Source organism: Phaenicophaeus curvirostris, chromosome 28 (assembly GCF_032191515.1).
Source record: "Phaenicophaeus curvirostris isolate KB17595 chromosome 28, BPBGC_Pcur_1.0, whole genome shotgun sequence".
Classification (NCBI taxonomy): Eukaryota; Metazoa; Chordata; class Aves; order Cuculiformes; family Cuculidae; genus Phaenicophaeus; species Phaenicophaeus curvirostris.
This window is the reverse complement of record NC_091419.1, coordinates 3417713-3445122: the sequence shown is the minus strand read 5'-3', so window position 1 is coordinate 3445122 and position 27410 is coordinate 3417713. Positions and strand designations below refer to the sequence as shown.

General features: G+C 57.3%; 2 protein-coding genes and 1 non-coding gene across 3 annotated transcripts; 1 reads left to right on the top strand and 2 right to left on the bottom strand.

Moving 5' to 3' along the window:
* Positions 1-299: 299 nt before the first annotated feature.
* MED16 (mediator complex subunit 16) lies at positions 300-11005 on the bottom strand. Its single transcript, XM_069878016.1, has 14 exons — positions 10834-11005; positions 10052-10159; positions 9693-9862; positions 8406-8837; positions 7429-7534; positions 6632-6787; positions 5718-5929; positions 5239-5445; positions 4583-4793; positions 3991-4124; positions 3084-3276; positions 2616-2832; positions 2133-2216; positions 300-1097 (listed from the first exon to the last, which is right to left on the bottom strand). The coding sequence occupies exons 1-14, from the start codon at positions 10967-10969 to the stop codon at positions 971-973; spliced, it is 2493 nt and encodes an 830-aa protein (XP_069734117.1). The 5' UTR covers positions 10970-11005; the 3' UTR covers positions 300-970.
* A 1795-nt stretch (positions 11006-12800) lies between these two features.
* On the top strand, positions 12801-12907 carry LOC138732011 (U6 spliceosomal RNA). Its single transcript, XR_011339244.1, has one exon. It is a non-coding gene; the product is annotated as a U6 spliceosomal RNA (small nuclear RNA).
* Positions 12908-14007: 1100 nt separating this feature from the next.
* R3HDM4 (R3H domain containing 4) lies at positions 14008-23982 on the bottom strand. Its single transcript, XM_069878186.1, has 8 exons — positions 23828-23982; positions 19800-19954; positions 19470-19588; positions 18352-18475; positions 17898-17983; positions 16639-16724; positions 15804-15859; positions 14008-15086 (listed from the first exon to the last, which is right to left on the bottom strand). The coding sequence occupies exons 1-8, from the start codon at positions 23869-23871 to the stop codon at positions 14983-14985; spliced, it is 774 nt and encodes a 257-aa protein (XP_069734287.1). The 5' UTR covers positions 23872-23982; the 3' UTR covers positions 14008-14982.
* Positions 23983-27410: the final 3428 nt, after the last annotated feature.

Here is a 27410-nt window from a genome sequence, read left to right as displayed (position 1 = left end):
CAAAAGCCGCACTCCAGGAATACTCTTCCTCAAACATGCTGGCTTTGTCTGAAGTTAGAGACTTAAACCAATCCTAATGACTTAAATGTTTTCTCATGTCCATAATAACCTGATAGAATCTTATTAACCTCCCCTTCCAATACTGCAAACCCTGGCAGCTCCTTTCCTGACAGGGACGCAGGGAACAGGCGTTTCCCACTTCTCTTCCCTTCATGCATTAACAATCCCAGCTCCACACTGCACGACCCAAGTCACACAGCAAACCACTGAGGTTTTGAAAACCAGCCAACCATTCTGTACAAAATTAAGAGAACTTTTATTTACAAAAAATAGTTGCTGCTTCAGTGAGAGCCAAACAGAAGGGTTTGCTCCAGGCAGCAACACTCTCGTATTCCTGCTCTTCTGGAGGGGGAAGAAATTGCTCTATTACAGCACAGACTGGTGTGATGGTGAAGTCTCCCAGCAGAAGGGTGAGTTTATACAAGGATGGAGAAGTACAGGGAAGATCCAGCCAATGAGGCGCTTCCCAAGCAACAAAGGACAGGCACAAGGCACCAGATCCTGCTCCCATTTCACCAGGATTGCTGCTCGCCCCCAGCCCGTCACCGCATTCTGCTTATGGGGTGGGTGAAGCCACTCCATGTGCTCAGCTGAGAGACAAACACAACCAGGCGCTCTCCTCCCAGCTGACAGGAAAACCTCTGGCATTCATTCCCTTCTAGCTCTTCCCTGAAAAATAGGAAGAGCTCGCTCCCCTCTTTTTTACGGCAGAAAGATCAATGCAAGGAAAGCAGCAGTGCTGCAGTCAGCTGCTCGGTACTTTCTCACAGACAGCAGCAGGATGACACTTTCCAAGAGCTCAGGAGACGAGTTGCCCTTCCTTTGTCCCCAACACCTGCAGGGAAGGAAGCTCCGAGCAGCTCTTCCGCTTGGTGCCTGCTGTTCCCTTTCTGCCCCACGGAAGGCAGGCTCAGGAATAGCTGAGGGGCATCCTCCTCCACAGGCCCCCACACAAGCAGTTCTTGATCCAGCGCTGCTCCCACTGCTTCACCGCGGTGACTTTGTTGGGTGATTTCAGCATCGTGACACAGCCACACCTGGAGAGAAACAGAAAGGGGCAGCCAGGGCCTGGAAACAAGCCAGGGCTACCAGGGCATCCACACGGGAGAGCATGGAATCCGAGGAGGAAAGCAGCTTTTGTCATTTGCAGGTGATGTTTGTTAGCAATAAAAACCAGCTGAAACCATGTGAGCAATTATCTGAACTGAGGAGAGGTTATCTTGGAACAGAAGGCTTCAAGAGAACAGCCCCCAGCTGCTATTTATACATAAAATGCAAGATGACTGCTACAAACTATCTGCTACGGAGACCTTCTATTAAAACCAATAATTAAAGCTAATTCAATCACATGATGAGATGGATGTTCGCTTCCTGCACCATTATTTTGAAATCCTGGCTCTTCAGTGAGGGTGGCTGGAGAGGACAGCACAAAGGGACTTAAAATGCAAACCTACTTTGAAAGATGACCCAAAAATGGTACCATGGATACTGTGACTGTCCCCTTTCACCAGCTCCTCTCCAGGAACACAGGTAGATTTATTTATAAACCAGACCTGCGAACCAAGCTGAGGATCCTTCATCACTGATAACTCCTACAGGCCAAATTCTGGTCTCCGTTCCCCTGTGCAGCCCCACTGCTCTCAGATTTTTCTGTTAAAGTAGCATCGTATTTATTCCACAATGCAGAATCCAGCCCTTAGTCGAAACGTAGTTGACTCACAGAGCTGGGGTTATTTTGCACTGGATAAATAACAAGATTTTTAGTCTAACAGCCACACTGCTGCTGTCTTGAGTCAGTGACAAGCATTGTAAGGATCTCAGTCCTCCAGGTAAGAGACGCCTTAAGCACAACCACAACTGTTTTCTCCCAATGCGAGAGGCAGTGCCGTACACCAAAAGCCTTATTATAGAAGCAGCGTTTCCTCCTGCAGACACATTTAACGTGAAACGTTACTGGGATACCAGCGAGGCTGGTAAACAGACTAAAAGAGCTTTTGAACAACAAAAAAGAACAGTTTGAGTCTCTGCCAAGGCCTCCTCCGCACCGAATGGATTACACTTGCATTGCCTACCTGGTACAGGACTTGCACTCCTCTGTCGGGTACGCTCCCAAGTGAAGCCGCCTCAGGTGATCGATTTTAGGCTGTCCAGGTGCCCTGAGGAGGAAGAAAAACAGGAGCTTTTCTAGAATACCCCTTTCTAAATGCTGTTTCCAGGACAGCGAGCTGCAGTGGCCAATGCAACACAGGCTGTGACTACCCAGTCCATCAAGCGCCAGGGGAGTCAAGGCTGTGCTAATAGGAATCTAATCACAAACAAGCATTTTTTTCCCCCTTCTGTCATTTCTTTTCAATATTTCAAATTGCCAGCCCACTGCAAGTTAAGAAATGAATCCAAGCAGAGAGGACATCCTGCTCTTGGGTCACACCAGCAAGGAGATGAATCAAAAACCACAAGCATCCCAAACCCAGTGACCCCTTGGAGCTGCAGGGATGGCAGAGCCCCTCAACCCCTTTCTTCTCACCACCCCAGCCATTCGGGTCAGGTCTCTGTACCTGACAAAGGCATCATACTGGGAAGAGACAGTGTGCCCAACGAGGCCAGGAGCCTTCCCAAACTGCAGCCGCACAAGCTGTTTGTTCTGCAGCTTGCTGATAATGCCATCGTTGATGGGCAACCAGTCGATATTGGGAATGAGCAACTGGCTGGGTAGGAGGCAACATTCGTCAATCAGGGTATCATCTGGCTCCGTGATGTGATTTTCCTCACGACCTGCATGGAAATTGAAGCCAAGAGAGAGAAGCAGCGTGATCTTTAAATTTCCCATTTAGAGATCAAGAGAACTGCGTGGTTTCCTCCTCCACCCGCCAACACAGCAGAGAAAACAATAACCCTGGCAGCTGTACTTGCCCTTTCTAAACACCACAGACCCACTCAGAAGTCACTCCCTGCAATTATTCCTTTCACGCACAATCCCCATTAAGGAAGGATTCTTTTGTTCATGGATTGTGGCAAACACGTACAGCACAGCCAGAGTTTAGTTAGGAGCCTGAAGAGGAGGGACATGCTGTCCTGGGTGTCGGAGGTTGCTGTGTAGACAGGGAGGCAGCTTGGCTTCAGCAGTCCCCAAATGCGTATCACCACCATCAGCTCCCTGAACATGCCCAGGGATGCTCCGTCTCGCAGAAAGCTGTGTCCAGGCCGCACGGGAGAGCCCTGGAGAGGGAAAACACAGCTAGGATTTGGCCTTGCATGCAGCCAGCCTGCTCCTTTTTCAGACAACTCCTTTCTTCCAAGCATTACACAGCCTGCAGCACTTCCTGACGGATGATGCCGTGGCAGCTAAAGGCATACAAGGATTCATAGAATAGAGTCATGGAATGGTTTGGGTTGGAAGGCACCTTAAGCAAATCTAGTTCCACTCCCTGCCACGGGCAGGGACATCTCCCACCAGATCAGGTTGCTCCCAGCTCCATCCAACCTGGCCTTCAACACCTCCAGGGATGGGGCAGCCACCACTGCTGGGGCATCAATAGTTTAAACAGGTCATGCAGCTACCGAGCCCACTTCTCTGAACACAGCTGCCACTGGTGCCCAGATGGGCACAGAAAGGACCGCTCTGCATTTCTGCCATTTCTAACACTCTTTTCCTAGTTGTCTGTTTTGACAGGAACACCAGGGCAGGAACAGGCTGCCCAGGGAGGGGGTTGAGTCACCTTCCCTGGAGGGGTTTAAAAGATGGGTGCATGAGGTGCTGAGGGACATGGTTTAGTGATTGATGGGAATGGTTGGACTCGACGATCCAGTGGGTCTTTTCCAACCTGGTGATTCTGTGATTCTGTTTGTATTTGACTTGCCTAAAGCCACCCAAACACTGCACACAGGTTGTTTTTCCCTGCTGGCTCCATTCACAGAAGCCTGGGCTCTCACCTGGTTAGGAAGGCTGGCCAGCAGATAGAGCACAAAATCTCCCACCCACTGGATGAGCTGCTGCAGGGACTGCAATGTTGTCATCTCCAGGACAAATTCTTCCGTCTTCAGGTTAATCATCACCTTATCGATGTCTGAAACAGAAGCAAAACATCTCTTGGCTCAGGACAAAGGTCATAGAAACATAATCATGGAATGGTTTGGGTTGAAAGGGACTGTAAAGCCCATCCAGTTCCACCCCCTGCCATGGGCAGGGACATCTCCCACTGGATCAGGGGCTCCAAGCTCCATCCAACCCGGCCTTGAACCCCTCCAGGGATGGGGCAGCCACCCCTGCTCTGGGCAACCTGGGCCAGGGCCTCCCCACCCTCACAGCAAAATATTTCTTCCTAAGATCTTATCTCAACCTCCCCTCTTTCAGCTGAAAGCTGTTCCCCTTCAGCCTATCCCTGCACCCTTTGATCAAAAGCCCCTCCCCAGCTTTCCTGGAGCCCCTTTCAGTCCTGGAAGCTGCTCTAAGGTCTCCCCCCCAGAGCCTTCTCTTCTCCAGGCTGAACAACCCCAACTCTGTCGGCTTATGAGCAATCGCTACCTATATCTGTGATCTTGGAGCAGACCTCGGTGAGCCGGTCGCCAGGACTCTTGTCCGGGGTGTTGAGGATGTGCGGGCGCAGCAGCGATTTCAGGGTGCAGCTTATGGCAATGAGGAACAGCTTCGCGTGGTAGTCACACACACGGGCTATGGTGCTCGAGGAGAGCTTGCAGAGAGAGGCCTTCATGGCAACAATGCGCGTTGAGAGGACCTGAGCAACAGAGACACCAGGAAACGTACAGAAGCAAAGGCAGAATTAGAATAAGCTCATTAAAGCAAGCTGCTTTCTTCTCTACTCTGTTTCTGTCACATGAATGACAGGAATAGTGAATACCGTTCTACGCATGAGAGTACTGCTCTGTGCATGGACAAACAGCACTATTGTTCCAAGAATCTCTGCCAAAAATAGATTTTACCATCTCACCCGAAGTTTCTAACAGGTAGAGACCCATTAATGTTACTGAAAAAGAACACTGCTTAAACAGAGGTTCTTCACACCTCATGTATCGCTCGAGTAGAGGATTCAGAGACAGCACAGCCAGGCAGACAGAGCCATGTGTCTTCTGAGCCCCGGCAATTCCTCCTCTCAGTCACAGAGACCCCTCCCTGTGCCCACCCCCTGCACTAAAAGCCAGGGAGGTTCCACCCCAGCTGACCTGCTGCAGGGCCGCGTTCTGGCGCATGTATTCCTCGTGCAGCTTCTCCACCAGGTTCTGGACCATGTTGGGTTGGACATGGAGCAGGATGTCCCACCAGTCGTAGCCAGTCACCATGCAGTATTCCAACAGGAAAAGCAAGTGACGAAGAGACATGTTCATGTCCAGGACGTGGCCCATGGACGGGGAGATGCGAAGCATGCTCAGCTGAAGGGAGGAGGCAAAGGAAAATCTGTATCAAAACCTGGGTTGAAAGCATCCTGTGAAGCTCTAACACAGCACAGGGCCAGCTGCACCTCATTCCTGACTCAAAGATACAACTCCTGCAGTAACAGGATACATCCCTTCTTGTTTAACATTGATCACGCAGCTGGAAGTAACATTCCTATCGCTTTTCGGAATGATCCATCGCCTCTTTGAGAGACAGACAGCCTGGATGATAACTCCTTCCACACTCTCCCCATAACAAAGCACGTTACCTTCCCGTGACTGTCAATGCCAGCCAAGGCCAGAGAGGTCCAGGAGAGCTGCATGGCTTTGAAGTGGACCAGGGGTCCAGCAGTTCGCTGCCTTTTGATAGTCTGCTCGTCCACCGGGCGCTGGGAGGAAGAGCCATAGAAGACAGCCATCATTTGCAAGGACAGGCGATGGACAATGTGGACACTGCCGTCGTGAAAAGCCAAAGCCAGACCTGGGAGGAGAAGACAACTGAGGTTGAGCAAGAGACTCCTCCCAGCACAAGAACTGTATTCAGTTTTGGGCCCCTCAGTACAAGAAGGACATTGAGGGGCTGGAGTGTGCCCAGAAAAGGGCAACGAAACTGGACAAATGTCTGGAGGACAAGAGAAGAGGAAGCTGAAGAGAAACCTCATTGCTCTCTGCAGCTCCCAGAAAGGAGGTTGTAAGTGCTGCGGGTGCTGGTCTCTTCTCCCAAGTAAGAAGTGATAGGATGAGAGGAAATGGCTTCAAGTTGCTCCAGGGGAGGTTTAGAATGAATACTACGCAAAATTTCTTCACTGACAGAGTGGTGAAGCCCTGGCAGAGGCCGCCCAGGGCAGCAGTGGAGTCTCCAGCCCTGGAGGGGTCCAAAACATGTGCAGACACGGCACTTGGGGACATGGTTTAGTAGGTATCGTGGTGTTGGGCTGATGGTTGGGCTGGATGAGCTTAGAGGTCTTTTCCAAACTTAATGATTCTGTGATAATCAAGACCTTGCCCAGAGAAGCTGCCACTGCTGAAGCCCACCCCTTCCCACGGAAATGAAATGTGACTGCTTTTTAATCTCTGAAAGTTTTTCTATCTTTTGTTCCAAATTCCCACTTCAGAAGATGAAGAAGGCAAAGTTTTGGGCAGAAGCTACATACTTGGGAGAAAGACAACAGAGGCTCCTTACCCAATCCAGGGAAGAACTTGGTGTCATTCGCCACCTTCAGATCAGTGTTGGTGAGGGAGATGGGCAGCTTCGGCAGAGCCACGGCTGAAACCCGATCCAAGTCATTTGTGGCCGAAAGAATCCGCCATTTCAATATCATGGGCTGCTTGTCTCCAACTTTGAAAAATAGGAAATAAGTGAGACCTCTCTCCCTGATCAGGAAACACAGCCCCCTCCCAGTTCCTGCCCACGCTCCCCAACCAAGCGGGATCACAGCTCAAGTACTGTCTGTGTGTTCATCCTACCACATCCCCCTGATTCTTTTTCCTGATCTCATCAATTGTACAAGCAATGATTCGTTTCGCTAAACTTCTTGATGGAAGGCTCTGCTGGTGGCAATTAAAAAAAATCCCATGTGCAATAATCGCTTTCTATTTCACTGGAAAAACCTGCATGGATTTGATTTTGTTACGTTTGAGATCAGGTGGAGAAAACATGCAGACTGGGTAGCCCGACTAAACTCGCAGGATCTTTTCCCTTTGGAAGGCTCAGCTCTCTCGGTTCTCAGCAGGAAGAGCAGTAGCAGAGCATAACACAGAAAATGTCTTTTATTGAGTGAAAGTAACAATTAAACCACTCCCTGGAAACCAGCCCAAGATGCAAACAGATGGAATAGAGCACCTGACTGAGCACGCCTGGAAAATAAATATGGAAAATTCTGGACAATCCCATACAGCCGATAATGGATGGAGAACCTGGCTGGTGTTTTCACTTAGACCTGACTCCTGTTTTTAAGAGCATCCAGCGTGGAAACTCACCCATGGGGGAGATTTGCTGGAAGATATTGTTGACTGGCAAGCCCTCTTTCCGCAGAGACCAGCACTCCACAATGCTGCTGTTTTGGTTGGAAGCACAAAGCAACACCTGCAAAACAGAAACCCATTCTGCAACCACAGGCACACACCTTGCAATAGGGAAAAATGCTGTATCCAGTCGCTTTTTCTGCCTCTCTCCTCTATTTTGAGCTACCTTCTTCTAATTAGTGGATGTTCCACTAGGGAAAAGCAGAGGTCTGCAGTGGCAACGAGTAGTGGTGAAGTCTCTGGTTGCAGCCAGAAGGAGAGAGGCAGAACCCTGTCGTGTGTTAGCACAGCCTGTACCTCTCCACGTCACTCACACCAAAAAATATATGTAAAGCAAACTGAGCTGACTTGGAAGCCAGAGCAGACACTGGTGCTCCAATACAAGACTCTGTCCCAACCAGCAGAGAGAGGATGGGTGTCACTGAGCTTTCCAGAATCACGTTTGCAAGCCCCTGGCAAACACAGTTAAGCTACTAAATTAAGTCACACAGATCAGGAGCCCAACACATTCTGGAAAGAGGCTGCTTTGAAGTCAAGACCTAAAAATGAAAGATTTCACATCCTAGAACCTTCCGGACAGCCCAGCGGAGCTCTGCTAACAATCAGGGCCAGCTCCAGAAAATGAACAAAGCAAAGCATAATCATGCTAACGAAGGACAGGGCTTTTCATGATGCTTTTCCCCAAACTGGAGGGCTCAGCCCCTATACCCCCAGCCCTCTGAAGCACATAGAATCATAGAATAACCAGGTTGGAAGAGACCCACCGGATCATCAGTCTGCTTTGCAGCGATGATGAACCAGCAAAAACAGCAACAGGCATCACAGGACACAATCGTTCACCTCTAGAGCCATGTGGGGAAGTCAAAGGTGGAGCAAACAGCCATTTCCTTGCTGTTCTTTAACTCACACTTGCTTTAAGAGCAGACGCTCACCTGCTCTGACATGTCCCGAGCCAGGAATTTGAGGTGAGTGATGGCTGGGTATTTGTCTTTGCGGGCAGGGTCCGTGGTGCAGCGCATGAAGAGGGAAGGCAGGATTTCAGTGTCTATTTTGCACTTCTCGTTCACCACGCTGACGCAGACTTTGTAGAACTGGACAGGAGAGGTGCTGCTGCCATCCGAAGTGGCCACCACGATGTTCCCCCCGCCGGTGAAGGCAACGTCGGCCAAGGCAACGCGACAGCGCAGGCGGCACAGACTCTCCGTGGACGTTAGCACTTGCCCATTGGGCTTGAGCAGCGAGACGGTCACCAGCCCGCTGATAGTGACAGCGATCCAGCCCTCCATGGGCTTCCCACCAAACAGCGTCAGCGAGGGAGAGAACTTGACCCTGGAGAACTTCTCACCAAAGTTTGATGCTCCAGACTGCGAAGAAAGGTCAACAGCACAAAGGTGTTGGTGCCTGACACCCACAGCAAGCTCACGGCTGCCCAGCGTTCCTCAGGAAGTTGCTGAAGCACCGTCTGCATGCGGACACTGAGACCAACAACCCCAGAGAGGCCCCTCTGCTCCAAGCCAGGGCAGTCCTGGCTGTGCAGTGACACAGGAACACATCAGCCCCCCCCAAAAAAGCTCTCAGAGCACCCCTGACAAAGCTCTGGTCTCACTGGTGTGGACCAGGCCTGGAAAATCAACAGCCCCTCTCCCATTCTGCAGCCAAATCCAGCTCTGACATCAATCCTTCACACCCCTGCGCCTCGGGTTCTCCAGCAACAGAGAGAAGGAAAGGCTTCTCTCCAGGGGACACCAAAAGAATTCATGTTCAAAAAAAAATTTAAGCAGGTAACATCTTCTTGGCAGACTTGCTCCTTTTGAGTCAGATAGAATTAGACACATTTCTAAACAAGCAGCTTATCTCCACACACACACACAGCTCCCATACCCAAATCCCCAGATCAAAACTCAGGACCTTGAATGCATTTCTTCTGAATTACTACTGGTAGGCAAAGAAATGCTCTTATCTCCATCTCACAGCCAAGGAAAACAAAGCAGACTCGGTTAAAGCAACAGGACAAAAAAGGCATCCAACCTGCACTGCAATTTAGCAGGAACCAGGAATCTGATTTCTCTTTTTGACTGGAAAAGCTCCCCTAGTTAACTTGCCCAAGGCCACAGAGGAAGCCCAGAGCAGAGAGAAAAACAAAGAGGGCTTTCTCACACCCTGCGCTAATGACCCGAGCCAGCCTTCCTGTCCGGATCCCCTGCACGGCTGGGACAAACCTTTTCCACGTGCAGAGCCAGCTTCACGCCGTTGTGCAGCCAGGACAGGGCCACAATAGGGTCTCCTTCCACCGCGCTGCCCACTGTGCTCTCCCAGCTGTTGGCCAAGTGATCGGTCATGCTCCAGCACTTGATGTGACCGTCAGCGTCCGCCGAGAGCAGCCTGGAGCCTACGGCAACAGCACCACGTGAGAACCAAGGGGTACAGCAAAAAAAAATCAGCCAGGCAATCACAACAGCCCAGTGCAGTTCCAACAGAGACAGCCAATCCATAGTTGTGGAGCCCCGGACCATCGTTTTAGGAATGCGCACACGTGAATGGTGGGACACAGGGATAGTGAGAAGGGATTCAAGCTCACCCGACTGATCCCACTCCAAGCAAGTGATGACTTCAGTGTGGCCCGAGTTAATAGAATAGACATCCCATGGGTGCTCCGTGTCGATAATATGGACCATATGGGTAAGATCTACAAGAAAAGAGAATTGAAGCTCTGTCCCTCCTTACCAGCTGGCGTTCCCAAACCCACGGAGGTGGAGGGGAAGACATAAATTGTTTCTCATCAAGCAATTTTGCGAAGGATAAGACCCCTTAAAGGGAGCTACAGGAAAGAACAGGACAAGGGAGAATGGTTTTCAGCTGAAAGAGGGGAGATTGAGATGAGATGTTGGGGAGAAATGTTTTGCTGGGAAGGTGGGGAGGCCTTGGTCCAGGTTGCCCAGAGCAGGGGTGGCTGCCCCATCCCTGGAGGTGTTCAAGGCCAGGTTGGATGGGGCTTGGAGCCCCTGATCCAGTGGGAGGTGTCCCTGCCTATGGCAGGGTTGGAACTGGATGGGCTTTGAGGTCCCTTTCATCCCAAACCATTCAGTGATTCTATGAAAATCATGCTTGGCAACTCCAGAGAGGTACCAGGTGCCAGCAGAGTAAGAACCGCTCCCCAGGGAACAAAACACACATTAAACCCATGGAAGGTGAGAAAAAGAATAAGCACAAGTTTCTTGTGTGGATTTTTGCAGCTGGGAGATTCTGTGGTCAGAGCAGAACACGGGCTGCCCGGCCCGGCGTTTCCTGATGTCAGGACTTGTCTAAACATTCTGGGAGTCACCAGGAGATGCCACCCAGGCTTCTGCAATCATGTTGTACCTTTTTCCTCCTCATTTTTGAGGTCTGTGGTGAAAGCGATGAGGTTGCGGCAGGACCACGCGCATACTAAGGGAATGCAAGGACAGTGGTTGCTCTTCGGCTTTTTCTCCCACTCGCAGACGTACGCCAAGTCCATCGCACCGCAGGCCAGGCCTGGTGGAGCCCTGGGACCCTGTGGAGAGATGAAAGGTGTTCACTCCTCCCTGGAAGCAAGAGGCAGCCAGTCCCACTGGTCACAAGCTGCCAGCAGCAGGCCAGTTAGAGCTCTAACCCCCGTTAGAGCTGCCCAGGGAGAGGGAGAAGGCATCAGAGGTGTTTAAGGGACGGGTGGACGAGGTGCTGCGGGGCAGGGTTTAGTGATTGATAGGAATGGTTGGACTCGATGAACCAGTGGGTCTTTTCCAACCTGGTGATTCTACGATTCTATCATCAGCCCCCAACTCCTGAGGGGTGATCACCCTGGAGCGTGGGGAGCAGGGATCCAGCCTCAAGGGGGTGTAAGGGCAGATGAGCCGCACACCAGGGCGGGGAGAAGGGATCAGCCCCAACCACTTGAGAGGTGAGCACCCTGGAGCCAGGGGAGCAGGTACGCAGTCCCGATGGGGTGTAAGGAGGGATGAGCCCCACACAAGGGTGGGGAGAGGGAATCAGCCCCCAATTCCCAAGGGGTGAGCACCCCAGAGCTGGAGCAAGCGGGGACCTAGCCCCAGGGGAGGTGTGAGGGAATACAAGCCCTGTACCAGGGCAGGGAGATGGAATCGGCCTCCAGCTCCTGAGAGGTGAGCATCCTGGAGTGGGAGCAAGCGGGGACCCAGCCTCAGGGCTGTCGGGGAAGGGGAAAAGCAGCCGCCCCCAAGACACAGAGGGGGCACGCGAGGCCCCCACCAGGAGAAGCCTCGGTGCCCACTGGAGCTGCAGTGTGATCTATGCCTCTCTGGCGTGGGGGAACCAGGTTTGCGGCAGGGGCGAGGGAGCAGAGAGGGGCTGCCTGCCGGGGTAGCGGCTCCAAGGAGCTGTGGGGCAACCCCCGGCCCCTCCCGGCGGTGACGGGGTGCAGGGTCCCGGTGGGTCCTCCTGCCCCTCCCGGTGCGGGGAACAGGACCTGCGGCAGGGACGAGGCAGGGAGAACGGAGAGGGGCTGCCTGCCGGTGTTCGGACCCCACAGGGAGAGGGGCTGGGGGCCGCACAGGTCGGTGTGGGGGTGCGGGTTCCCGGCGGGCGGCTCAGTCCTCCCGGTAGGGGAACCGGGGCCTGCGGCGGGGGAAGCGGTGGGGGGCAGCCCGCCGGTGTACCGATCTCCCGGCGAGTGAGGAGGGATGGAGGGACCCGCCGGGCGTCTCAGTTCGGTGTGGGCTGCGGGATCACGGGGGTGGGCGTGCGGCCTAGTCCTCCCGGTGCGGGAACCGGGGCCTGCCCCTACCGGTGAGGGGAACCGCGTCTGTGGGAGACGGGGGACGGGGGCAGGGAGACGGGGGAGGGGTCAGGGAGGCTGCCAGCCGGGGTACCGACCCCTTGGCGGGTGTAGGAGGGGGTTACAGGCCACCCCGGCGCCTCTGGGCGGCTCGGAGGCGCGAAGCCCCGTCCCCACTCACCGGCCCGCGCCGCCTCCCGCGAGGACCCCGCCGTGCCCCGCCCCCGCGGGCTGCCTGCTGTGCGCCTGCGCTCCACAGCGCGTTCAGGCACCGCTATGGGCAGCCCGGCGCGGGGGCCTTCAGTCGGGGGGAGGGGCGCGACGGTCAGCGGCGCTAATTTGCATAGATCCCTACCCAGCATCCATCGGGGCAGAGATAGCGTATATAACAGGAAGATTTGGAAAATTTGTAAATTTAAAGTAAAATAAGTGCGTGAGTCTTAGGTAAAAATAGTAAATCTTCATCTACCTAATCATGGAAAATAAATTAGTCACCCTGATATTAATATAATCACATTTTGGGAATATAAATAGCGTCGTGAGGAGCACAACAGTCGTGCTCGCTTCGGCAGCACATATACTAAAATTGGAACGATACAGAGAAGATTAGCATGGCCCCTGCGCAAGGATGACACGCAAATTCGTGAAGCGTTCCATATTTTTTTTTCCCCGCACCCTGCTTAGGGGGGATCCCTTTTCGTCCCCCTTCGGTGCCCGCAGCACCCCGAGACCTGCGGGGGGAGCCAGAGGGGACAGGTTCCTCCCCGCAAATCAGGGCTTGAGGAGCCCCGGGAACCACCAATGGCTCCACGACCACGGAAGGAAAGCCTGGAGGGGGAAAAGGGAGGAGAAGGTGTCCCAGGTGCACCCGCCCAGGGGGAGGAAGGTCCCCCCTGACTTTCTCCAATGGCATGAGGGTTAACAAGGCCAAATGGCGGGTCCTGCACTTGGGGCACAACAACCCTGAGCAGCTACAGACTAGGAGAAGTCTGGCTGGAAAGTGCCTGGAGGAGAAGGACCCGGGGGTGTTGGTTGACAGCGACTGAACATGAGCCAGCAGTGGCCCAGGTGGCCAAGAAGGCCAATGGCATCTTGGCTTGGATCAGACACGGCGTGGCCAGCAGGGCCAGGGAGGTTCTTCTCCCTCTGGACTCGGCCCTGGGGAGACCGCTCCTCGAATCCTGGGGTCAGTTCTGGGCCCCTCACCACAAGAAGGATGTTGAGGCTCTGGAGCGAGTCCAGAGAAGAGCAACGAAGCTGGTGAAGGGGCTGGAGAAGAAGAGGAGCAGCTGAGAGAGCTGGGGATGTTTATCCTGGAGAAGAGGAGGCTGAGGGGAGACCACATTGCTCTCTGCAACTCCCTGAAAGGAGGTTGTGGAGAGGAGGGAGCTGGGCTCTTCTCCCAAGGGACAGGGGACAGGGCGAGAGGGAATGGCCTCAAGCTCCACTGGGGGAGGTTTAGGCTGAACATTAGGAAAAATTTTTTCACAGAAAGGGTCATTGGTCCCTGGCAGAGGCTGCCCAGGGAGGGGGTTGCGTCCCCTTCCCTGAAGATGTTTAAGGGACAGGTGGATGAGGTGCTGAGGGACATGGTTTAGTGATTGATGGGAATGGTTGGACTCGATGATCCAGTGAGTCCTTTCCATCCAAGTGATTCTATGATTCTATTTTTGGCGACTGCCCCCTCTTCCCCACCCCAGGACCCCCCCAACTCCCTCCCAGCCTCCCCCCAGCCCCTTCCCCACACAAAGACAGAGTCAAAGTCTGGGAGCACCACGGTTTTATTGTTCCCGAGTCACAGAAGTGGCTTAAGGGGGGGTCCCCCCACCCCACAAGGACAGCCCTGGGGGGCCCTCGGTCAATGGCATCGTGGTAGAGCAGCAAAGACCCCCACCAGGTGACAAGGGAGGGGGTGCAGAGCCACAAAAAGCCCAGAGAGGGGCTCTGACCCCTCTGGGGGTTCCCAGAGCAGGGTCCCCCACTGTGGTGAACCCTTGGACACACAGGGACACATGGGGACACCCCTCCAGCACACACACGCACACACACCTACACACACACAATTAAAAACCAAGCTATATTACATTTAAAACCAGCCGTGCGGCAGGCTGGGAGGGCGCACGAAACACCCAGGAGCTCCCCACACCCCACCCTGCCCGAGGGGCTGGTAGGGGCCGAGCACCCACCCCCCACCCCTTCCGACACCCCATCCCGGGCGCGGAGCTGCGGGTGCTCCCCAGGAACGCGACAGCCCCGCGGCTCTTCCGCTCGCTCAGCGTTTGCTCAGCAGCCGCCAGGAGCTGTTTCACCGCAGAAAAATCTGGACAGAAAATCACCCCACGAGCGGGTTTGGCCCAACCCCGATTCTTTTGAAAAGCACCTGGGTTATAAATAGACACACAAATAGTTCCAGGGAGAGCAGCTCCGCCTGGCAAGCGACGCTGCAAACTGGGGAACGAGGGGAGCGAGGCAGATAGGCACCTGCTTGGCCCACGCCTTGCGCCCAGCGCTATCTGGCAACGCAGGCGTGAGCCCCCGAATCCCGAGGGCTCGGCTCCATCTGCTCTTGGAGGAGAGGACGAGCCACCCTCGAGGAGGTCCACGCTGCACCCCGCTTGGGCAAGCGGAGAAGCAGGCAAACGGGCTGGATCCCAAAGGCCAGCAGGGTGGGAGAAGCCAGGAGCAGGAGATGGAAGCCTTCAGCACGCAGAGTTCGGGGCAGGGCGTCCCTCAGAGCATCAGCTCATCTGCCCCAGGTAGTCTGAGAGCAGGAGCTCAGGGGGCAGGAAGACGCGGTGTTTGTTGCTCACTTTCATTTGACGTTTCCCTTCGATGTCGGAACCTGGAGGGGAGAGGGAAGAGGTTACCACACCGCTGTTCCCCCAAAAAAATGGTTCATGACCCCACAGGCCACAAACACGGTGGTCCCAGTCCAGCTGCACAGCAAGGAAAGGTTCCTCAGTGCTCTGCAAAGGTGACAACCGGTCCCCCCCCGTCCCTCTCCACGCATCCCTGCTGGCACCACAGGCTCCAGTTCACATCATTAGCGCTTTCACACTGTTCTCCGCAAGCAGCTGCTAATGAAACGCTCAGCAGCGAAGACTCCTCCGCAGAGACGGAGCACGGAGCCTCTCCTCCCCAACTTGGCAACGAGACTTTCCAGGGAAACCCACAGGCACGGCCGCTCTCTGCGGAAAAGCCGCAGGAGAGGGAACCTCACCAATGTTGGACCATCCATCCATCCATCCATCCAAACCCAGGACCACGAGGAGAAATGGCAGCACTGCTGGGAACAGGATATTCCCAGGCAGAGCTGGGCCTGGCCATCACCCCGGCTGCTGGGCTTCAACCCGAAATATTGCCACCAGCACCTCCAAACCGGTGCAACCGCAGCCGAGGTTCGCGGTGGAGGCAGGAGAGCAGGGTTATCTGTGAACCGCAGCACAAGGTGGGGCTGGGAGGAGGAAGGGAGGTAGAAGCTGAGCTGGAGAGCAGAGATAGCGATGAAGAGAAAGGAACAACACCACCACAACCGAGCAAACAAACACGAGGCTCTTACTGGCAGAGACGAGGTCCATGTACTGGCAGAGCGCGTGGAGCAGGAGTCGCTCAAAGCTGATGGAGATGGGGGACAGAGTTAGAGCTGATGTGTCCCAGACCAGTATCTCCCTCGTGTTGCCCTGCCCTCGTTCCTCCACGGAGCCGTGGATCAGAGATGAGGAGCACAAAGCACCACAACCCCCTGTGCAGGGATCCCCCAGGGGCTCCACAGGGGCCACCCCAGGCAAGTGTCTCCAGATGGAGACCTCAGCCTGGTCAAGAGGTCTCCTTTGCTCCCAGAGCCCCTCCGCAGCCTGGGGCAGCTCTGGGGTGCAGGGAACACTGGTGGTATCATAGAATCACCAGGTTGGAAGAGACCCACTGGATCATCGAGTCCAACCATTCCCATCAATCACTAAACCATGTCCCTCAGCGCCTCGTCCACCCGTCCCTTAAACCCCTCCAGGGAAGGGGACTTAACCCTCTCTCTGGGCAGCCTCTGCCAGGGACCAATGACCCTTTCCCTGAAAAATTTTTTCATGATATTCAGTCTGAACCTCCCCTGGTGGAGCTTGAGGCCATTCCCTCTCGTCCTGTCCCCTGTCCCTTGGGAGAAGAGCCCAGCTCCCTCCTCTCCACAACCTCCTCTCGGGGAGTTGGAGAGAGCAATGAGGTCTCCCCTCAGCCTCCTCTTCTCCAGGCTAAACACCCCCAGCTCTCCCAGCTGCTCCTCATAAGGTCTGTACCAGGAACAGCCTGTGTGGAACCCTCGCACACGGGGTTGCACAGCTCAGGACTCCGACTCCGCTCCATGGGACGCAGGGACCCCTGCACGGCCCAAGCTGAGGAAATACCTGTTGTCCATCAGCGCGGTGTAGACGGAGTGCGGGGTGACGGAGAAGAAGGCCAGCAGCTCCTCCTCCAGCCCTTCCAGCGTCCCCTGCAAGGACAGACCGGAGCTGTCAGTGAGGAGAGCAGCGTGACCCCGTTCAAACCCTGCAGCCAGGAGCCAGGCACAGGGAGCTGGAGCTCACCAGATGTACCCCAACGCGGGAAAAGCCCCGATACAGCTCTGCACCCCTCGCAGCACCCACTTTTTCCCTTTGAGGAGCTGCTGCCCCAGCCGGGGACCAAGCAGAGCCACGGATGCTTTGTGACCATGGCCACAGAGCCCAGCACGACGCGGCCTCCAAGGAGAAGCCATCTGGATGCAAGACGGAGGGAAGGCACAAAGAAAGGAAACAACTCCCTTCTTCAGCCCCAGAGGCGGGGAAGGATCCATCCCCTGCCAACTCCACCCTGTGTGTGCCAAGGGCTGGCATCGTCCCTCATGTTCGGAGCGGCAGGAGCCAGGAAAGCCTCGTGCCTCGCATCTCCTTTTCTCCCAGCAAAGATGAACACGACGCAGCGCCCTGGAGCGCCCTGACCCCAGAGCCAAGCAGCAAAAGCGAGGCTAGTTTGAGAACAAATTGAGTAGATAGAAGTCAGGGGCAGGAGGAGTCGAGGCTGCTTTTAGAGGCTAATTAGAGCAAGGAAAACGGAGCAGGAAAACAGCACAACTGAGATGAGGGAGCAGGGAGCCAGGAACCCCTGGAGCCCACGAGAGCAAGGGCTGGGCAGGCAGCTCGGCTCCCCAAGGCCACGTTTGCCTCTCCATTCAGGCCCAATTGTCTGCTCAGCGGTTTATGCGGTCTGACCTCTTTCAAAATGCGTTTGAGTTTCTCCAAACAGCCTGGTGAGGACCATTCTGAGACCCCAAAGGCTCCACTGCTGCCCCTGTGGGCAAACACACTGGATTTCCTCTGTCACCTGCTGCTCACGGAGCAGAGCCTGGGAAACAGCCACACCAAAGTGTCCTGTAACTACCAGAAAAATCTAAACTGAGCCAGGAAAACCCATCTGCACGGGGAGCTGAATGTCTGTTTGCAATCATCAGCCACCGCTGCAGAGGTCATATGAGAACCGGAGCGCATTCCCCAGGAGCTCAGCTGAAATCCAGCACTCGCCCGGCTCGGAGACCAAGGTCAGGGAATGGTGCTGAGGATGCGGCTCCGGATGAAGCCGCAAGCCCTGGGTGCCCCAGCCCTGCCACCCCCAGCAGCCCCCGGCTCACCATGGGGATCCGGCCCCGCTTCAGGGTGGAGCGCAGGCGGCGGCTGATGCGCTGGAAGCACTCCTTGGGCGTGAAGGCAGGGTGCTCTGGAGCCAGCAGAGAGAAGATGGAAGGGATTTGGATGGGGCTTACATCCCCAGCCACCCAAGGGACAGCTCAGGTCACCACACCACCTCTCAGAAGGAGACAAGCGTCCCCCTGACCACCCCAGAGGAACCCAACTACCACGTCCATCTTTTATCATAGAATCGTAGAATCACCAGGTTGGAAAAGACCCACCAGATCATTGAGTCCAACCATTCCCATCAATCACTAAACCATGTCCCTCAGCACCTTGTCCACCTGTCCCTTAAACCCCTCCAGGAGGTACAAGCAGCAGGACTTGGCCCCTTCCCAAAACACATGCAAGGGAGGAAAGGAGAGGCTCTCCCCACCCAGCGTCCCCTCCCAGCACCTTTCCACTTGTCTTCGTTTTTGACGGGCAACTTCCTCCTGTGCTTCTTCCTGGCTTCCTCCTCCAGGTAGAGCAGGACTCGCTCTTGCTCTTCTCCTGACCGGTTCATGAAGTCATTCCAGATCTGACAACACAACCCGCCAGCTCCAATGCAAAAGTCTCCAGGGTGCAACCACCCTCAGAATCCAACCTGGCCCCCCGTGAGCCTCCTCTGACCCAAGGGCAGGCCAGGCAGGGCAGGAGAAGGAATGGGGCTGGGCAGAGCCCAGCAGCTGCGACGCTGCCCCAACCACCACCAAGGGCAGAGCATAGCAACAAAGAACTTTCTCCCTGTCTCTCCAGCTTCTGATTGTCCATTAAAGCTTGTGGCAACTGCTCTGGGAGGAGATGAAGATTTAACACTCAGAGACAACATCCAAAGATGGTTTGTTAATGGTTACTGGGAGTCCAAGTGCTGACACAACTGCCCACCCGTGCAATCCAGCCTCAAATCCAGAGCTCCATCAGGCATCTCAAGCTTGGCGTGAGTGAGACAAGAGCTCTGCAGAGCCACGAGTGGTGCAGGTCGCTCTGCAGCCAAAGCCTTGAGCCTCACGCAGGAGAGGAGCCAAGTTTCAAAACACCCAGTTACAGGGCTGGTATTGCAACACCGGCTGGGCAGCGTGAAGCAACACAGGGGTTGGGCAAGGGTTTCATAGAATGGGTCGGTTTGCAAAAGACCTCAAAGCCCTTCCAGTTCCACCCTCTGCCCTGGGCAGGGACACCTCCCACTGCATCAGGGGCTCCAAGCTCCATCCAACCTGGCCTTGAACCCCTCCAGGGATGGGGCAGCCACCACTGCTCTGGGCAACCTCAGCCTCCCCACCCTCCCAGCAAAACCTTTCTTCCTAAGATTGCATCTCCATCTCCCCTCTTGCAGCTCAAAACCATTCCTCTAGTCCTATCCCCGCACTCCCTGATCAAGAGCCCCTCCCCAGCTTTCCTGGAGCACAGCAGCCCAGGCCAAGGAAGCAGAAGGCTCCTCAGGCTGGAGGAACAAGGTATGGACACCAAGTATCGCTGGAACAGCAGATTCCATGCCAGGACCTCCCCAGCGACCCTGGTGAGGCTGCACCTACCTCCACGTAGCTCTCGTTGTTGCAAGCTTCCGTGAAGATGCTGGGGGTGGCGGAATGGACGAGCTCTCCCTCGTCGCTCCCACATTCATCTCGCTCCAGAAGCGTCATCAGGTAGCGAGCTAGGAGGAAAGAGCAAAGCCCCTGAGAAGGGGAGGCAGGGCCCTCTGAGAGAACCTGCACTCCAGCACCCACCAGCCTGCCAGGCAGCAGAGGATTTAGGGGCAGCAGAGGATTTAGGGGCAGCAGAGGATTTAGGGGCAGCAGCAACACCCCAGAGACAAGACCCAGCCTGGGAAGAGTCCACGCTTGGAACCTGCCCTGGATCCTTACTGTTCTCCAGCCTCTGCAGGCTTTTGCGGCCCTTGGCTTTGGGGATGAGGTCCGAGTTGCGGATGGCTTTGTTGATATAATACTGCTTTCGCTTGGAAGGGGAGAACCTCTTGGACGGGGAGTCCTCCAGCGGTGGCAGGCAGTCCTCAATCCTCCTGCAGGGACACACGGCACATGGGGCTGAGCTCCCCAAAGAGAGATAACAGAGAGAACGGAGAGAACTGAGAGCCCGCAGTGGGGACAGTGCGGGACGCAGAGCATCAGCCAGATGGTGCAACAGGCACCGCATCCTCCTCCTTGGGTCACGGCTACACCACATCGCTGAGCCCCAGCTCTTTCCAAGGATCAGAAGATGATCTGAGGGCTGGAGCACCTCTGCCATGAGGCCAGGCTGAGAGAGTCGGGGTTGTTCAGCCCCAACTGATGAGATCTTGAGGAGAAATGTTTTCCTGTGAGGGTGGGGAAGCCCTGACCCAGTTTGTCCAGAGCAGTGGTGGCTGCCCCATCCCTGGAGGGGTTCAAGGCCAGGTTGGATGGAGCTTGGAGCCCCTGATCCAGTGGGAGGTGTCCCTGCCCATGGCAGGGGGTGGAATTAGATGATATTTAAGGTGCCTTCCAACTCAAAACATTCTATAATTCTAATTCCATGGTCAGCGACATGGAATTGGGTCAGGGTCCACTTAGACACAGGAATGGAATGATTTCACGAGTAAACTAAACCAAGGGATGAGCAAGAATCTCGCCGGGCATCGGACACAACCGCTTGGATTCTGAACTTCGCTCAAACTCCCCAAAGACAGGAAGCTTCGCTCTCTTTTTACTTGTACACCAAGATCTTTGCATCGCAGCTTCCCCTCCAGTTTCAGCCGGTAGCAGGAGGTGGGCAAGGAAACCAACATCACCAGAAGAAACCGTGATCCTCCAGGAGTTGCCACGCTCGCACCCCTGTGTCCCCACCACGTCCCTTCCTTCCCAGCGCTCCGAGGAGACCCAGCACCGCAATCCAGCGCTGGCACAGCCGTCTCAACAGCCAGGGCAGGGCAGGCTGTGCCACCCGATTACAGCCCGGGACGGCAGCCAGCTCCTCACCCGTGCCAAAGCCTTGATTTTTTTTTTACTCCCTTCCCCTGGATAGAGGCAGTGATAGAGTCTCTGCTGCCGGAGGGGCGCAGCAAAACAACCTCTGCCCCTTCCAGCTGGAGAGAAAACAGCAGAGGTGGGATTGGGAGGAATAAAAGGGATGCAGGTATCCCTGGCGATGCTAACAGATGGGGTGGGGAGCTGTAATCCAAGCTGCAAACAGAGAGCGACCAGGGCTTGAGGATCAAGTTTTAATACAAAGGTGGCTAAAAAGAAAATAATAGCGGGAGTCACCTTACCAACAGCCCCAGTTCTGAGGCTGGAATACACAGAGCTGGGCAGCTGCGTGCCTGGCACTGCCAGGAGCCGGAATGGCTCAGGGGCACGGCCCCAGGATGGATGCAGTGCAGGAATTGTAGAATCATGGAATGGTTTGGGATGGAAGGGACCTCAAAGTCCATCCAGTTCCACCCCCTGCCATGAGCAGGGACACCTCCCACTGGATCAGGTTGCTCCAAGCCCCATCCAACCTGGCCTTGAGCACCTCCAGGGATGGGGCAGCTACCCCTGTTCTGGGCAGTTAAATATTTCTTCCTCAGATCTCATCTCAATCTCCCCTCTTTCAGCTCAAAACCATTCTCCCTTGTCCTGTCCCTGAACTCCCTGATCAAGAGCCCCTCCCCAGCTTTCCTGGAGCCCTTTTCTGCACTGGAAGCTGCTCTAAGGTCTCCCTGGAGTCTTCTCTTCTCCAGGCTGAACAACCCCAACTCTCTTTCCCCTGTTTTCATAGCAGGGGAGCCTTAACTCCAGGCAGCGGAACTGCAGGAAGGGCTCATCCTCCAGCCTCTGCCAGAGGGGGAAAGATGTTAAAAGTCGCTGTGCAAGTGTCACCAGGGTGGGAGCACCCCCAGCGCTGCTGGGACCCCCAGCCCCAGGTCCCCCCCTTGCAGAGCCACATTTCTATTGCTCCCAAAGCCTCTGGGGCTGTTTGCAGCGCTCCTGAAGCCTGGCACCCTGCCTCGATGCCCTGTGCTGCCACGTCGCCGCTGGGCGCTGCCGCCACTGCCTGCCAGAGCTTTGCAGAGCTGCAGGATTCATTTCCATCCACAGGTGACGGTGACCTTCGGCCAGCGCCAGCGGAGCGGGGCTGTAACGGCGTCGGGCACCCAGATTGTCCGGGGCGAGCTCCACTTTCAGTCCTTTATTGGTGCCTCCAGCCTCGGGATCCCTTCCTGAGCCACCCACGGCCAGGCTGCCGCGGCCACCGTCACCTCGAGGGAGCAGGAGCCCAGTCCCAGGGACCAGAAACAGCATCGACTCCCAGTAAAGGGGGATCAAGGTCCCAGTATTGCTTATTCCCAGGGACCAGAGTCAACACCGACTCCCAGTAAAGGGGTGTCAGGGTCCCAGTATTGCTCATTCCTGGACACCAACTCCCAGTAAAGGGGAATCAAGGACCCAGTATCACTCATTCCTGGGGACCAGAACCAACACTGCCTCCCAGTAAAGAGGAGTCAGGGTCCCAGCATCACTCATTCCCAGGAACTGGAGCCAACACCACCTCCCAGTAAAGGATCCCAGCAGCTCCAGGGCCACCACAGGGAAAGTTTAGCAGCTTCTCCTCCACTTCTTCCTTGCAGGCAAGAAACAAGAAGCCGCTTGTCTCCTGCCAGGGGATTTTAACCCAGTTCCTGTTATTTATTGTTCAGCAATCAGGGACGCAGCACAGCGCTCAAAGCAAAGACAGAGGGGCAGCTGGGCCGGTGCAGGGGGAGCAGAGCTGGCCTGCAGGCCCCAGGCTGCTGTGGCACAGCCCTTGGCTACCCCAGCCTGGGAGCAGTAGCCACAGCCCAGAACCCTTGGCTACCCTGGCCTAGGAGCAGTGGCCACAGCCTGAGACCCTTGGCTACTGCCTAGGACCCTTGGCTACTCTAGACTGGGAGCAGTAGCCACAGCCCGGGACCCTTGGCTACTGCCTAGGACCTCTGGCTACTGCCTAGGACCTCTGGCTACTCTAGACTGGGAGCAGTAGCCACAGCCTGGGACCCTTGGCTACTGCCTGGGACCCTTGGCTACTCTAGACTGGGAGCAGTAGCCACAGCCTGGGACCCTTGGCTACTGCCTGGAACCCTTGGCTACTCTAGACTGGGAGCAGTAGCCACAGCCTGGGACCTCTGGCTACTGCCTGGGACCCTTGGCTACTCTAGACTGGGAGCAGTAGCCACAGCCTGGGACCTCTGGCTACTGCCTGGGACCCTTGGCTACTCTAGACTGGGAGCAGTAGCCACAGCCTGACACCTTTCGCTACTGCCTAGGACCTTTGGCTACTTTAGACTGGGAGCAGTAGCCACAGCCTGGGACCCTTGGCTACTGCCTAGGACCTTTGGATACTCTAGACTGGGAGCAGTAGCCACAGCCTGGGACCCTTGGCTACTGCCTAGGACCTTTGGCTACTGCCTGGGACCCTTGGCTACTCTAGACTGGGAGCAGTAGCCACAGCCTGGGACCCTTGGCTACTGCCTAGGACCTCTGGCTACTGCCCGGGACCTCTGGCTACTTTAGACTGGGAGCAGTAGCCACAGCCCGGGACCCTTGGCTACCAGCCGGGACCTTTGGCTACCAGCCGGGACCCTTGGCTACCTCAGCCTAGGATCACTAGCCCTTGGCTACTATGCCCTGGGAGCAGTGGCCACAGCCTGGGACCCTTGGCTACCAGGTCTTGAGAGCAGTAGCCACAGCGTGGAACCCTCGGTCGCCCCGCCCCGAGACCCCGGGGGGACCCTTCACCCACCCCGCTGTCCCCACTGCGCTGCCGTGACCCCGGCGGGGGGTAACGGCTAATTAGCCTCATTACCCTAATGACCGACCCGGGGGCTCCGAGCTCTCCGGGCCCCCCGGTCCCCCCGGTGGGTGCTGAGCAGGAGGGGCCCCCCGGGGCCGGCACTCACGGGTAGGGCTCCTCCTGGCCCGCGCCGCCCCGCAGCACCACCATGACCGGCTCGGCTCCCCCCGGTCCCGCCGGCAGCCCCGGGAACTCCGCCGTCCCGGACACCTCCCGCAGGAAGTGGCGTCAGACAGGCGGGGCTGGACGGAGCCGTGCGGCGGGAGGCGGGGCCGCGCGGCTGCGGGGAGCCCCTTTTACCGGGGCCCCGCAGCTGATGGAACCCCCACCCCCGCCCGGGGCTGCGGCCCCTTTAAATCCCCCGGTACCGGCTCCGCGGGGCTGGAAGGCGCCGCGCCCCGCTCGGCTGCGCTCCCCGCCCGCGGCCACGTGGCGGCGCTGCGGGCCCGCCGCGCGCTATTTGCATGCGGCGGCGGCGAGGAGCCAATGAGGAGCGCGGAGGGCGGGGCTAAAGGGGGAGACGGACCAATGGGATCGCGGGGCGGGGCGGAGAGGGGCGTGACCAGCGCGGGGAGCCAATGGGGGAAGGGGGCGGGGCTGAGCCGGGCCACGCCCCCTCCCCGCCGCCCGCGGGGATCGCCGAGCCGAGCGGGCACCGAGCGCACCCCGGCCCCGCCGCTGCCCCAGCCCGGGCGGCCGCGGCTGCTATGCGGCTTCGCGGAGCACGGCCTCCACCGGGTAAGCAGGGAAGCACCGCCGCGACGGCTCGGCACCGGGACTAGCTCCTTATCCTCGGGAATCCCGCTCACCCGGTACCGGGACAACCCCCCCCCCCCCCCCCCCGCCTTCCCCTACTCGCTTCTCCGGCATCGGGACCTGCCCCCCCGCCCCCATCAGGACTGGGACCCCCGACCGAGAATCCCTCCCCCCGGGCTTTACCGGAGAGGGTGGGAGATGGGGACTGGACAGGACCTGGACCGGGCCCCCCCCACCCCAACCCCCCCCAGCACCGGGACCGCCGACCCGTCTGGCTCTCCCGGCCGATACCGTGGGGGCGGAACCGGGACCCAGACCCGCTCCCAGAATCTCGGACCGGTACCGGGACCCCCCTTCCCGAGCCATGACCTCCCCCGGCCGGTACCGGGGAGGGGGGGGGTTAGGGGCTGGGCAGGACCCGGACTGGCATCCCCTACCGATGGGGGGATGGGGGGGGGGGCTGGACCAGGCCCCCCCTGTGGCCGGTACCGGGGGGGCTGGGCTGCACGGGGCTCCCCCTCCCCGGTTCGGTCCCTACGGGCGTTGCCGTCCGACCGGTTGCAGCCCCGAGGCTCCGACCGGGGAAGGGGACCGGGGCTGGGGGGGGTGGGAGCAGCCCGGTCCCCTCCTCCCGTGCTGGGGAAGGGGGGGGGGGTGCGATCCGTTCCCTCCCTGTGCCACGTGCTGCGGGGTCCCCCCCTTCACCCCGGGATCTCCCCTTCATCCCCTCCCCCCCATTCTGCCTGCCCCGAGGGTCCCCCCTCCCCCCCAATCTCCCCCTCTTATTCTGCCCCCCACCCCCATCCCCGAGGGTCCCTCCTGCCCTCCCATTTCATCATCATCACATCCTTCCCTGCCTCTGTTCCCCTCCTTCTTCATCCTCCAGTCCTGAGGGTCTCCCCTCATCCTTCCCCAGCCTGGGGATTCCCCCCCCCCCCCAAATATTCATGCCTCCACGCCGGGGTCCCCCCATGGACCCCCCAACGCTGTGTGTCTTATGTGATGGGACACTGGGACCCAGCTCCCCGTCCTCCTCCAGATCCCCTTGGAGCCCCCTCCCTGGACGAGTGAGACCCCTTTTTGCGGCTGAACCCGGTATCGGAGTCACACATCCCCCCCCCCCCCGTCACACCCCCACCCGCTGCCACCTATTTTTAGCCCCGCGAAGCCGCTGTCGCTCTCGGCACCTGCCCTGCGGGACGTGGGGGCTGCTGCCGGCCCCCAAAATCCCCCGTGGGGCCTGGGGACACGGCAGCCGGAGGGAGAAAGGGACATGGCCCAAGGTCACCGTGGCCACCAGGCCAGGGGGTTGTGGTCCCTTGTGAGGGGACAGTCCCCCGGCTCTGGATTCACCGTGGTCGTGGGCCAGGGTGGCACGACTTTTGTGAGGGGACAGTCCCCCAGCTCTGGATTCACCGCGGTCATAGGCTAAGGTGACACGGCCTCTTGCGAGGGGACAGTCCCCCGGCTCTGGATTTGCTGTAATCATGGGCCAGGGTGGCACAACCTTTTGCGAGGGGACAGTCCCCCGGCTCTGGATTCACCACTGTCATGGGCTACAGTGACAGGGGCTTTTGCGAGGGGACAGTGCCCTGGCTCTGGATTCACCGTGGTCATGGGCTAAGGTGGCACAACTTCTTGTTAGGGGACAATCCCCCAGCTCTGGATTCACCGTGATCATGGGCTAAGGTGACACGGCCTCTTGCGAGGGGACAGTCCCCTGTCTCTGGATTCACCATAGTCATGGGCCAAGGTGACACGGCCTCTTGCGAGGGGACAATCCCCTAGGTCTGGATTCACTGTGATTATGGGCTAAGGTGACATGGCCTCTTGCGAGGGGACAGTCCCCCAGCTCTGGATTCACTGTGGTCATGGGCCAGGGTGACACGGCCTCTTGCGAGGGGACAATTCCCCAGCTCTGGATTCATGGTGGTCACAGGCCAGGCTGACACGGCCTCTTGCGAGGGGACAGTCCCCCAGCTCTGGATTCATGGTGGTCACAGGCCAGGGTGACACGGCCTCTTGCGAGGGGACAGTCCTCCAGTTCTGGATTCACTGTGGTCATGGGCCAGGGTGACACGGCCTCTTGCGAGGGGACAGTCCCCCAGCTCTGGATTCACCGCAGTCACGGGCTAAGGTGACACGGCCTCTTGCAGGGGGACAGTCCTCCAGCTCTGGATTCACTGCGATTATGGGCCAGGGTGACATGGCCTCTTGCGAGGGGACAGTCCCCTGCCTCTGGATTCACCGTGGCTGTCCCTGGGCTTCGGTTGCCCACAGGGCCATGGCAGCGTGGCCGCGGTGCTCGCCGAGGCCGCTCTGGTGCCGGCGGTGGCACCGAGTAACTTGGCGACTTGTGGCAAGGCAGAGCGGGGCCGGAGGAGCACGTGCCTGGCATGAGTCTCGCTCCAGTGCTCCTGGCAGCTCCTGCGGGCGCAGGGGACGGAGTTCAGACGTAGGACATGGCTGTGTGGCCACGCTCCGGGACGGCCTCTGTCCCAGCTCCTCCCCTCTGCGCAACAAGATGGAGATGGAAGGGGAAACTGAGGCATGGGCAGAGGCAGCACGTGTGTGGCTGATGAGGTCCCTTCGGAGCAGCAACAGGGGCTGAAGCTTAGCAGCTGCCAGCGAGAGCCGTGGCAGGGCTGTGAGCAGATGCAGCCGCCGCCGCAGCGAGGCGTGGGGAAAGCAGCTGCCAACCGGCAATGGCACCGGCCCGTGCTGGAAACTGGTTCCCCTTTTGAGAATTTGGCTTGGAACTTGGATGAGTTTTAAGGCCCCTTCCCACCCCATTCTGTGATTCTATGAAGCTGACTAGCTGGATCACATGGTAGCCACCGGGTCCTGCTTGTTGTCTTGGCTCTGGGTCGGGACTCTGGCCGGCTGCTGGTTGTACTGGGACTGGGGGAACTCTGGGCTGGGTGTTCGAACTG

Coding starts and splice junctions, on each gene's coding strand:
- MED16 (XM_069878016.1), bottom strand. CDS start 10,969: ATGGACTTGGCGTACGTCTGCGAGTGGGAGAAAAAGCCGAAGAGCAAC. Junction 5,930..6,631: donor CAAGTTCTTCCCTGGATTGG/GTAAGGAGCCTC, acceptor TTCTCCTCCCAG/GTCTGGCTTTGGCTTTTCAC. Junction 4,794..5,238: donor AGAACGCGGCCCTGCAGCAG/GTCAGCTGGGGT, acceptor TCTGTTGCTCAG/GTCCTCTCAACGCGCATTGT.
- R3HDM4 (XM_069878186.1), bottom strand. CDS start 23,871: ATGGTGGTGCTGCGGGGCGGCGCGGGCCAGGAGGAGCCCTACCC. Junction 19,955..23,827: donor GGCCAGGAGGAGCCCTACCC/GTGAGTGCCGGC, acceptor GTGTCCCTGCAG/GAGGATTGAGGACTGCCTGC. Junction 15,087..15,803: donor CATGGACCTCGTCTCTGCCA/GTAAGAGCCTCG, acceptor TCTCCCCTCCAG/GTTCCGACATCGAAGGGAAA.